This window comes from Puma concolor, chromosome B3 (assembly GCF_028749965.1).
Source record: "Puma concolor isolate L17-30 chromosome B3, mPumCon1.1.hap2, whole genome shotgun sequence".
Lineage (NCBI taxonomy): Eukaryota > Metazoa > Chordata > Mammalia > Carnivora > Felidae > Puma > Puma concolor.
In genome coordinates this window covers 94,956,795-94,968,917 of record NC_141672.1, presented here as the reverse complement: position 1 = coordinate 94,968,917, position 12,123 = coordinate 94,956,795, and the positions used below count along the sequence as shown (strand labels likewise).

Genomic DNA, 12,123 nt, shown 5'->3' with positions numbered 1-12,123 from the left:
TCTCTCCCAGGGCACCCCTGAGATCACTACCACACCCTGGGGCTGGCTCCCCTCCCCTCAGGCTCACACACATAGTGGTGGCTTTGGTTGGGAAAAGTCACACACTTTTGAAAACTGTGATCTTTAGCTTCTAAAGCTGTTTGCAAAGGAGAAACTGGCTCTGTCTGTATTCCTTCTTCCCCAGTCTGTGGTCTAGAGGGGTTTTTCTCTTGTCCTAACACAATATTGCATCCACAGCTTCTCTTTCTCTCCCTTTTGTCTCTCCATAGAAGGGGATCCCTCCCCTCTGTGCCCAGGCTGTTTTATCTCCCTTAATTTGCCGACATGCACCTCTGTCCTGCCAAGCTGTTTCCCTCCACCTGTGGAGATTTTTCTGTCACTCCACAGATAGATTTCCTGGGTGTTCAAAGTATTCTAACCTCAACATCACTGTCTTTGAGGGATGAGGGAGATCCCGGTCCCCCTAATTCTCTGCCGCCTTAACTCCTCCCATGTTCTAGTTTTCAGTGTACAAATTTTTACCTCTTTGGTTAGGTTTATTGCTAGGTGCCTTACGGTTCTTGGTGCAATTGTAGATGGGATCAATTCCTTGATTTCTCTTTCTGATGCTTCATTATTGGTGTATAGAAATGCAACAGATTTGTGTACGTTGATTTTATATCCTACAGCTTTGCTGAATTCATGTATCAACTCTAGCCATTTTTTGGTGAAGTCTTTCAGGTTTTCCATGTAGACTATCATGTCATCTGTGAAGAGTGAAAGTTTGACTTATTCCTTGCCAATTTGGATGCCTTTCATTTCTTTTTGTTGTCTGATTGCTGAGGCTAGGACTTCCAGTATTCTGTTGAACAACAGTGGTAAGAGTGGACATCCCTGTCATGTTCCTAACCTTAGCGGAAAAGCTCTCACTTTTTCCCTATTGAGGATGATATTAACTGTAGGTCTTTCGTATATGGCTTTTATGATGTTGAAATATGTTCCTCCTCTCCCTACTTTGAAAAGAAAGGAAGTCTTAACTGTTAGCACCACCAATTGCTACTTGCAGATTAAATTTTCCGACTTCTATACTGTTTTACCCATGGTAGGAAACTGCTGTACATGCTGGTAGAAGCTATGACTGAAGACTGCATGTCTTTGCCAAATAAATTGGTAAATCTAATTATTATGGACATAATGTTATTATTGGTATTTTTATATAACTTTAATGATAGGTTCTATGGAGTTTTTTGGGGGAAATATTAATAATTTGTTTAATAATTAATAACTAAGTTTTTTATTTTAAGAAAATCTTTCTCTTTAAATGACCTTTTGTTTGGGGACTTTAACTTTTGCTGAAGGAAGATGGATATGAGCAGATCTAGATTCTGATGAGCCTAGTGCTAAATGCTTTAAGAAAGTGCCTGAGGCACTATTATAAGCTGGATACATGTATTACATTTCATTCCCAAAGCAACCCAGTGGTAGGCATTATAATTATCCTTACTTTACAGATCAGGAAGTTGAAGCATAGATAAGCCCATACATGCCTGAAGTTTCACATGTGGCCAGTGGTTCAGCTGGTATTTCAATCTAGCGTGGTCCCAGATCCTGTGCACTGAATCACTTGCCATGTGTCTCCCTAAACTTTTACCTTGGGTGTGTTCTTACTCCCTTTAAATGACTGATATAAAAAATGTAGCTGTTGAGGCATCTTACTGCTTCATTTAAGGTCATACACCAGTGTGAATAAATTCCAGAGAGTGACAGCAGGTGTAAGAGGAAGGATATGGGCTTTGTGTTAGAGGGACCCAAGTTTGAATCTCAGATTTGTACTCAACTGGCAGACTGATTGATTTTCAGGATGCTGTTCAACCTCTCTTTGATTGGTTTCCTCATTTGTAAATGGTAAGATATGCAAATATCTACTCTGTAGATTATTTTATTTGGGAGATTCAAAGAGATAAGAATGTAAAGATTTATGGCCATTCAGTGAACATGCTTCTTGCCTTCCCCCCCCCCCCCCCCCACTTGGTCCCTTCCCTTTTTTCTCTTTTCTTTAGCTGTTGTTCCGCAACAGGGACTCCCTTTATTAACATTTCCCCAATAGACTCTGTGGAGTCTCTATTAAAATTATGTAAAAAATTCTATCAGTATTTGTCCATGTTAAATAGAATAACACAGGGGCGCCTGGGTGGCGCAGTCGGTTAAGCGTCCGACTTCAGCCAGGTCACGATCTCGCGGTCCGTGAGTTCGAGCCCCGCGTCGGGCTCTGGGCTGATGGCTCAGAGCCTGGAGCCTGTTTCTGATTCTGTGTCTCCCTCTCTCTCTGCCCCTCCCCCGTTCATGCTCTGTCTCTGTCTGTCCCAAAAATAAATAAACGTTGAAAAAAAAAATTAAAAAAAAAAAAAATAGAATAACACAAAATTAAAAAAAAAAAAAAGTGGTGAGTCTAGGTGCACTTGAGTGCCTCAGTCGGTTAAGCAACTAACCTCGGCTCAGGTCATGATCTCGTGGTTTGTGAGTTTGAGCCCCGCATCAGGCTCTCTGCTGTAGCACAGAGCCTGCTTCAGATCCTCTGTCTCCCACTCTCTCTGCCCCTCCCCAGATGTCTCTCTCTCTCTCTCTCTCCTAAAAATAACTAAACATTAAAAAAAAAACAAAAACTTACAGGTGGAGAGTCCATACATTCTTATCATAGAGCAATCTGTATTTTTTATTAATCTTCTTAATATATTGAGGACCACACACTGATCCCTTACAACATTTATCGATGTCCTTCTTTGATTGGTTACATTGGATAAAGATATTGCAGGTTGATGGAACAGCACACACAAAGGCATAGAAACATGAAAGAAATTATGTTCTATTCTAGAGAAAATATTCCAAGTTGTAGCTAGAGAGTGTGATAGAACTTAGAGGTGCGGACCATTTTTTCAGAGACAGATTGATGATAGATTGACAAGTGAAAGTGGCTATCCTTTATCCTGAAGTTATTGGGTGAATGTGGGTGGCTTCTAAGCAGATGAGTGACAAGCCCAATTCTATGTTTTAGAAATAACATTCTAGTGACTGGATAGATGGAGTATGTTTGATGGGAAAATGAATGTTATGGGGAGATGCATCGGGAGGTTGTTGGAACACCCAAGTTTAGAGATGATGAGGGTTGAACTTAAGGCAGTGAGGCTATTAACAGTAGATGAGGAAAGCGTGGAATCAAACTGACAGCTCTTTTGGAGGTAGAATGGTTAGGACTCAATTTCTAGCTTGTCTGACTTTCTTGGCCCAGAATACACTCAACTGTGCAAGAACAGAAACTCTTTAAATTTTATAAAACTGAACTTTAACTCCTTTTCTGCCTGGTGACAGAATTAAACTAGGTACTTTTGGGTAAGGTCTAAGATGCACAGTTGCCTTACCCGTTACTGATCCTCAGCATCTACCCTACTGGCATCTAGCACTTCCCACTTCTGTGTCTCTGTCTGGTCTCCAGACTCTCTGGGTTGCTGGCTGTCCCTCTTGGCTGACTTCCACATGCTTCTGGGGAAACAGGGCAAGTGTGGCTGCTCTTCATCTCTGTATCCAAGAAGACTTGTGCTTTCACATGGCTACCTCTGTTCCTGAAATCCCTTTACTCTTGTATCTTCTTTGTTACCATACTTCAGCAGCAACTATTCCATACTCAGTTTCCCAAAAACTCATCAGAGGATTCCATTACCCACACACTCCTCCATCCACTACCAATCCAGGTTATGAGTTTTCTTTCTTTTAGTGACTCTCACCAGCATCTAAGCTCCTCTTCATAGTCTATTTCCTCTAGGCTTGGGTGGGCTTTCTACTCTATTGCTTATGGCAACATTTTATGCCCTGATTCCTTTAAGGATTAGTCTTAAGATACATGGAGAACTTTTTTTCTTCCCTCTCAAAACCCCATAGTGAAATTCAAGATCAATGCTGCTATCAGTTTCAAGAGTCTATTTTGGTACCTAAAAAGCAAGGTCATGACTCTTTTTTGTTCCCTCTGTATTTGACTGAGATCTCCTGAGGCAAGGTATGTTTATGAGTAAATAGCATCATCTATGGTAGTGGTGGTGATTACAGAAGGGGTAGGGAACCAAAGTTAATATCTCAAGATTTTATCAAACTACCTATGGCTGACTAAGTAGATGGGATAACTGTCATTATATGGAAGGAATGTGCAGAAATATTAATTCTCATAAACTGTTGTTGGGAGTGTACGTTGGTAGAAACTTACCAGAGGGCAAACTCGCAACATATTTCAAAATTACATATATATATACTTTGCATCCAATGATCACTACTTCTAGGAATTGTCCTTAAACAAGTGTAAAAATGTTTGAACATGTATATAAAGAAATATTGGTTGCTTTACCAATTATAATAGAAAATTAGAAAATGCTCAAATACCCAGCCACAAGGGATTTTGTTAATTACTATGACATATTTAAGCAATGGAATACTATGCAGTTAACAAAAGTGATTATGTGTCTACTGACATTGAAAAATGTCCATAATAAACTTAAGTGAAAAATGAGATAACAAAGTATCATATATATGATTCCTTTTTTCCAAAGAATGTATTTGTATATATGTATGTGAGTTCAGTGAGAGTTGATGTAAAAACAACCCAAAAAGGTATGTCAAAAGAACAGGATCTAAATGATAGTAGCTATTAGAAGGAAATGAACTAAGTGATTATATTTAAACCTATTAAATGTGTTGAGATTATTTCATAAACATGGATATATAATTTTTATGCATATCATGCATGTAGCTTGTTTCAAATTTAGTGTTATGAAACTGTCTTAGACACTTTGGCTCCTGTGTTAATTTTGCCACCATAACTGTTTTACTATTAAAGGTATGCCCAGAAATCTACAATTAAATGCTGCTATGGCTTCTCAGAAGATTACTGCATTGATTATATTTTGCCAATACATAGATATGTCTTCTGCCCAAAGGAAGACAGACTAAGAATGTAATTTTGCTTGGGCTGACAGGCCAACTCACTCGATGTTTCATTTTTGTTGTATTGATCACGTCTTGTTGGAAAAATTCATGTCCTATAACTAATTAAACCATGACATGTCTCCACTGCTTCTGAGGAATACCCCAGTGATGTATCTAGGAACTGACATTTCTTTAATCAGCAAAATATGCGTTACACTTTTTTGGGCACTACCTGGTAGAAAGCTATCTGTATGAGTGAGCAGAGTTCTCAAATGCAAATGGCTCCAGAACCAGACAGATAATATTAGTTGTGTGATCTGGGCTGTATATAAGACATTAGGGAGTGATGGAGCCTTGGGTGAAAGTGAAGTCAGGTTGTCCATAAACTCATACAGAATTTTAGAAACACTGTGCAAGCCAAACAAAATGCATTTTGTTCCTCATTTCAAACTTCTAGTCACCCAGGCAAAATATTTTAGTAGGTTAAGTTTCTATCATAAATTTTAGAGTACTAACAGATCTTGGTGATGTTCTAGTACACACTGGTGCAGTTGCCCCTGTTTTCGTAGCTGGTGACAAGCAGTCTGATTGGCTGTCCCGTTCCCCTAATTGCTAACAAATATGGGTTTAGGGGTTGAGTGTCTTAGCGATCACATGGGTAGTAAGGGATGGAACTGGGACTTGAAATCAAAATTTCATGTACTTCCTCCCTTTGTCTACTCTTGGCAGCATGGTCCCATCTCTTAACTGCTCCTCTGGCACTGTTTTTGTCCTATCCTAGAGGAAGCCTGTGGCCTACTCTGTATGTAAATCAGCTTAGTGTGGGAGACTGAGAACTGAGAGCTAGGAATTTGAAGACTTAGGTTCTTGACTGGGTCTGTAACTGACTTGTCAAGTAGTTGGAGGTCAGATCACCCAACTGTGGGCACATGAGATGTCAGAGGGTGACCCTGGGCCCAAACCCAGCTCTCCAGGCTCCAAGATCAGTGCTCTTCTATCAAAGTCAGGGTTGTCTTCTTTTAAACATGGTGCCATGTTTCCTTAACAGGTCCAGGTAATGTTTGAAAACAGAGTGCCTTACAAGCACTAACAAATGATCCTTTTCCCTACCATCTCTTTTTATAGAGTGCAGAGTGCATGGAAGCCAACATGGGCCTAACTGTGCTCTGCTATGTTTACGGTGGCACAGGGCTGTGAATGCCACATTTGCCTCAGCTGTTAATGCGTGTCTTCATGCCAGGATTATAATAGACTGCCCTTCCTTACAAAGCTTGGGGAAAAACAGGCACTCTTTTGTTTTAGCATTTGTTATTTGTGCTCTGTGGTTAAACATTGTGTGTTATGCCCACAAAAACCTATAGTTCCTGTTCAAGGAAAGGAGTCATGAGTAGTTTTCCCCCTCCTCCTAATTTTTTTTTTTTTTTTTTTTGAGAACCGGTTGGTATTTTAAGAGCTAGGTTCCGGGAAGAAAAAGAAATGATAGCTATAGAGCATGGGCAAAAGTCTGAAAATGCGTGAGCCCAGTCTGGTGAGGAGGGTTGTTGGCCCATGTGGAGGGAACACAGTGGGAATTTAAACTGAACTGAAAAAACTGTCCCTTTTCTGCCTGGAGATGTTAAGACAGTTTAGGGGGGGAAAAATCCTAAGTAAATAGAATTTCAGCCAATACTTTCATGAACTTCACCCTTCTTTGGAATGTTTTTATTCTCTGGGGGGGAAACAGAGATTGAGTCATTTATACAGCGAGTGAGAACTTTACTAAAAAGGAAACCTCAGGAGATGTTTGCCCTTTGGTGCTTTCTTAAGACCCAATTTATGAGCTCTGCAACATTGTCAGAAAAATGCTCGCTTCTGAGCTTGTTTTTCTAGCTTTCCTTCATTATATGGGACAGTAAATTTTCATGACTGTTTAGGAGGATTCCCTGACATGGTTATCTGATGTAAAGTCTGATTTTCCCACTTAACAACATTGTTTTTTCATGTCTGTTCTCCACCCCACCCCCTCACCTTAACTCTCTAAATTTCACACATAGCACTATTACTTTATAAATCTTTTTCTTTGATTCTACAGACTGATTGCTAAATGCATGGTATCATTCTTGGATCCAGAGACATGTAATCTCTGGGTTCCTTGGGTTCCTAAATGCAGGCTGTGATTTTGGTGTTGGACAGCAGAAGGAGATGTTGAGCCAGAAGATAAGGGTGTTTTTGTATGTGTTGTGTTGTGTGTGTGTGTGTTTTTTTTTTTTTAACTTCGCATATAAACAATTAGTGTTGAATTTTCAAATAATTAGAAAGCTAAGGGCTAAAACAGTTGTTTTTGTGTAGTCAACGTTGCCTTCTTTTTACAACATAAAGATATTTTAATAAATGTTTTCTACCTACGATGAGCCTTTGGGGAACCATTTCATTGTGCTGTAAGCCAAAACATCCATTTTTTTGCCTCTCACTCCCCATTTTCTCCAGGGGCCTCATTTTGTATATACAAGTGGTGGCCCAGTGTATTCATGGCTGGCTTTGGCACTCATCTTGAGGGAGCATCTGCCACGTGGCTCTCTGGTTATGGTTGAAAGTTCTGGAGTCATGTCAGCTTGCCCTATGTTACTTCAAAACCTGTCATCCAAATATCCTTGGAGAGGAAATTTCCCTTCCATTAAAGGCATTATCTGTCCATTTTGAAGAGAAGAGTAAAATGCATCTTCTAAGTATGTTAAGTGACCATACAATCTTTTTCTTAAATAGCAGAGATGGATGAGTGTGAGCAGGATTAATCTACTGCTAATTAGATCTAGGGCACTGGGGTGAGTTTCCATTTAGAACAACCCTCTATCCTTGGTGTCTATATTTTCTTTCTCAGAGATTTATTCTATTGTTTGAATCAATGAATAAATTCATTGAAACAATCAATTCATTGTTGAATCAATGAATCAATTTTCACTTAAAACAGTCCATTATATTCTAATAACATTTAGTTTCATTGTCACATTTTTTAAAAAAATGTGCTTCTTGAAAGACTTGTTTTAAGCCAGATTATATGACAAATTTCTGCAAATTAATGAATTTATTTTATATATTAATGCCCTAGAATTGCTATAAGATCTCTGCAGGAGATCTTTAGTCTTTCCCTTTTTATTATTTAACAATATTTCATGCCAGACCAGTGGTTTTTAAGTCTTTGAAGCACAGACAACCTTATATACCAAATGTATCCAGATTATCTAGTTGAAGCACAGCTCAAGATGGTAATTTGGATTTTAGGTAATTTTAAATGTTCAAAATGATTCTGTTTTCATTATGTTTACACTCCTACTTCCTGGAATTTGCGAATTTGCAAATTTGCGATGGCCTTCCAATCACAAAGAACTATCCAACTTGCTTCCTGTAATGGAATCTTATGCCGTAGTCTATCTGACTGGTGATGAGCTGAATTTACCTGCAGGCCAGTCTCTTGTCAGAGTAATAGGTATGCTCCGTATACTTGTTATGATTTGTTTCCCCCTTCTCCTTCAAGAAAAGCAAAGGAAAATTTGTTTGAACAAAACAGAAGTTTTTCCAATGGCCACGTAGTTTTTGAAAAACAGCAGCTGGAGTTGGACTCAGTTGTAGAAGAAACCATAACAGGAGATTATGCCTTAATCATCAATGGCCACAGTTTGGTGAGTTTGCTTAAGGCTCTTGTTCTTTCTTTTCCTTTATTCCAATAATTGTCTCTTTTGTGCTGTCGTAATGAGATCTCCTTTTGTGTTTTCCAAACAAATGACACTACTAGAAACGAGGGTATACACGATGATTTCCTGTTTGCAAGGGGAAAGGAAGTTTCTGATACATATTTCATACATTATTGCTTGAACCACCGCAGTGAAAGGGAGGTTCCAAAGAAATACTGTATTCACAGAATATCCATCTTATGTGAGTGACTGTAAACCATTAGCAGTATTGTTTAAGTGCTTTTCTAAGGAGAGTGTCACAGCTCACTGTTATTTAATTAAAATAACGCAACTGTTGGATGTATTGCAATTACTGTTTTGCTGATGTTTGTGATTTGGCAGAGCACAACCTGATCTTCATATAATTACCACACCAAATTACTGCCATTAAGATACCTCTGGTGGTTTTTCTAAATAGCAGTATTTTACAGCAATGCCAAACAATTTGCTTTGATTAGGAAATCTGGTTCTTGTCGTAATAGAATAAACTTGCATTGTGCTTTTAATGTAGTTCAGGTTCCAAATCTTGAACAAATATCAAAACACTCCTCTGAGTTTCTAATTTAGAAGACAAAAGCTCTGATTGCACTCCAGTGAAATTATCATTTATATGCCCAAAGAGCTAATCTCACATCTTTCCCCAGCTTTGATGATCATTTTTCACTTTTGGAGTTTGGAAAATAAATGTATCTTCTTGTAGACAGTTTCTTAGAGGACAAAAGAAGTTGGATATGGCTATATTTTATTTTCCCCCTTGTGATCAGCTGTCTGTTAGCTTTTAGTGCTTAGAGCATTATCCAGCTGGATTCCAGACGTAATGATGTGTTGCCTTCTACACCATGGAAAGTTACAGAGCTCAGCTGCAGGCCAAGCTCAGTTGAAAGTTTGTCCAGATGACACGAACTTCTCCCTTGCACAAATGAGCAGCAACTGAAAATTATAAGCCTGTCAACTGGGGCTTGGAGCTGGTGGCCTCCAGGCTGAACTTCCCAGGGACTACACTATGGAAAGGTCCCTAATGAGTGGTGCTTTGACTTTCCCTCAGGCTCAAAGAAGCCAGTGTGTGGTGGGTTAGACTACCCAGGTGATAAAATATACTGTTCTTCCTTTGTCTCTAAATTTGTTGAAAGGAAGAGCTAAGATAGATGCTCTTCAAGAACCGTTTCAGCTTCAAAGCCTGAAGCTTATGAAACCATGAAATGTCATTTTTCATTTAAGGAGAATTGACCACATTTCTGCTGGTATGGTCAGAAGCTTTTTTCTTTTTCTTTCTTTCTTTCTTTTTTTTTTTTTTTTTAAGTAAATCATGATTCCAGTTTGCTTAAATCTTGATGCTTTGTGGAATGTAATTGGGTTCTTCCTTCTCAGAGTCTGACTCTAGGTTTTCACTTGTTGATAATAAAGAAGAAAAAGAAAGAGAAAAGGAGACCATTCTGGGCAAGAAAACCAGTTACATGCTTTCTCTTTCAGAAAGAGAAAGCTAACTCACAGATTCCCTTAGGAATCATAGGCCTTGACGTAAGAATTTTCTACATCAGAGTCATGTTTTATATTTATTCACCCATCCTTTCATTGATATCATGAACATTTATTAAGCATGCTCAAGTCAAGATGCTAGAGCTTGAGGATAAGGATGTGAATAGAACTTGGTTCTTGTTTTAGGGATTGCCATCTAGCAGGAGAGCTAATCTCCAGTGGTATGACAAATACTATATAGAGAAATGAACACAAAGCTTTGAGAGCATAGAGACAGACACATTTAGTTCCTTGTATGAAAGTCAGGGAAGAGTACATGGAGGAAGTGATGCTTTCAGGCACAGGAGCAACAAGTACCAAGGCACAGAGGCAAGAAAGACCCTGTCATGTTACAGAACCAAGCACTTTGGCATGATGGGAGTACAGAGTAAACTTAAAGATGGTGGTAGAAGCCAGAACTCAAAAGAAACATAGAGGCCAGATTGTGACAGGCTGTGAATATCTTGCTAGAGATTCATTCAGAGATACTGATGACTCAAAGTTGAGGTGGATTCCTGTTTCCTCTCAATGTGTTTACTAAATAACGTACAATGAGATGTTTTCTAGAAAACAAATCACACAGTTAACTGCAAAGGATTATGCTCTCCTTTCCAGTCATTTCTTGGCATACATAAAGGCTGTGGTTATTTGGAGAAGAGCAAGGCTGGAGTTGGTTGGGAACCCTGCCTGAGACACAGGTTGCATGCCACCCTTTTGCACAGGCTTCTCTTGGTTTCAATCACTTTGTTTTTCAAGGACTAATCTCCAGGTCATCTGCTTTTCATTTGCCCAACCATTAATAACCACAACAACAAACACTAAATATACAAAACAACAATGCAAAGGAAACAAAACTTCCATCACTTAGAACAAAGAAGTCATCATCGTTATGTAGTTCTTTCTAAACCTGGTGAGATGGTGGGTAGGCTCAGTCTTTTGCTTTTCTCTCTTTTAGTGGGTTCTGGAGATTTTCTGGCATTTGATTATATCTCACCAATGTAGCGTGATAATGTGTTAAGGAGGACGCACAAGGGCATTGTGTCTTTTTTTTTTTTTCGTTCTAAAATTCCTTGGCACTTAGTAGGAGTTTTGTACTCATCTTTAGTTAGTTGTTCATGTGATTCTGGGTCAACAATGACTTGTTGAAACTTAAACTGTTTAGAAAATATATCAGTTGAGAAACAAGACATCTCTCATTAATTATTTCTTGTTCTAATCTGGATTTTTTTTTTTAATAACATAGGCCCATGCCCTAGAAAGTGGTATCAAGGGTGATCTCCTAGAACTTGCCTGCATGTGTAAGACTGTGGTTTGCTGCCGAGTCACCCCACTCCAGAAAGCCCAAGTAGTAGAGCTGGTGAAGAAGTACAGAAATGCTGTCACTTTGGCCATAGGTGATGGAGCCAATGATGTCAGCATGATCAAAAGTAAGGGTATTATTCAGTATGGTCTGCTGTATAGTGGGAGTCCTTGGGTTCAGCATTTGGCAAGATGTAATGGAGGTTGCACTGTAATTTAATTTTCCCACTAGTTCTAAAATGAATACTTTATGGATCCAATGCATTCAGCATTACTAGCATTCATTAAAAACAACAACAACAACTTTGTCTTTAATTAAAAGAAAAAGGCTAAAACAGGATATTAATCACCTTATATTGTGTGTTTTTACACTAGAAAAGGATATTGATTTAGGCTAGAAAAGGATATTGATCACCTTATATTGTATAATAACTAGCTATGGTGTAAGGAATGAACACTGGATCCACAGTCCCAACACGTGGGTTTAATCCCAGTTTAGCCACTTACAAACTGTAAAACTTCGTGCAAATGACTGAACTTTTTGTGCCACTTTCCTCTTTTGCAACATTAAGATAAATACCTAACTAATGAGTGTTCCATGAGATAATATAGGTGAAAAAAATATAAGTGCTATATCTGTAAGATTTTTGTAGGT

At 38.7% G+C, this 12,123-nt stretch overlaps 1 protein-coding gene across 6 annotated transcripts in view; it reads left to right on the top strand.

Annotated features, from left to right (window-relative positions):
* The window catches only part of ATP8B4 (ATPase phospholipid transporting 8B4 (putative)), a 285,304-nt gene that overhangs the window by 227,971 nt on the left and 45,210 nt on the right, over positions 1 to 12,123 (top strand). For 5 of the 6 annotated variants that reach the window (XM_086710646.1, XM_086710645.1, XM_086710643.1 and 2 more), the window contains 2 exons: positions 8,459 to 8,603; positions 11,413 to 11,596. In XM_086710646.1, the coding sequence (XP_086566772.1) occupies positions 8,459 to 8,603; positions 11,413 to 11,596 (329 nt within the window). The remainder of the gene's footprint in view (positions 1 to 8,458; positions 8,604 to 11,412; positions 11,597 to 12,123) is intronic. The other variant, XM_086710647.1, reaches the window with a different exon arrangement.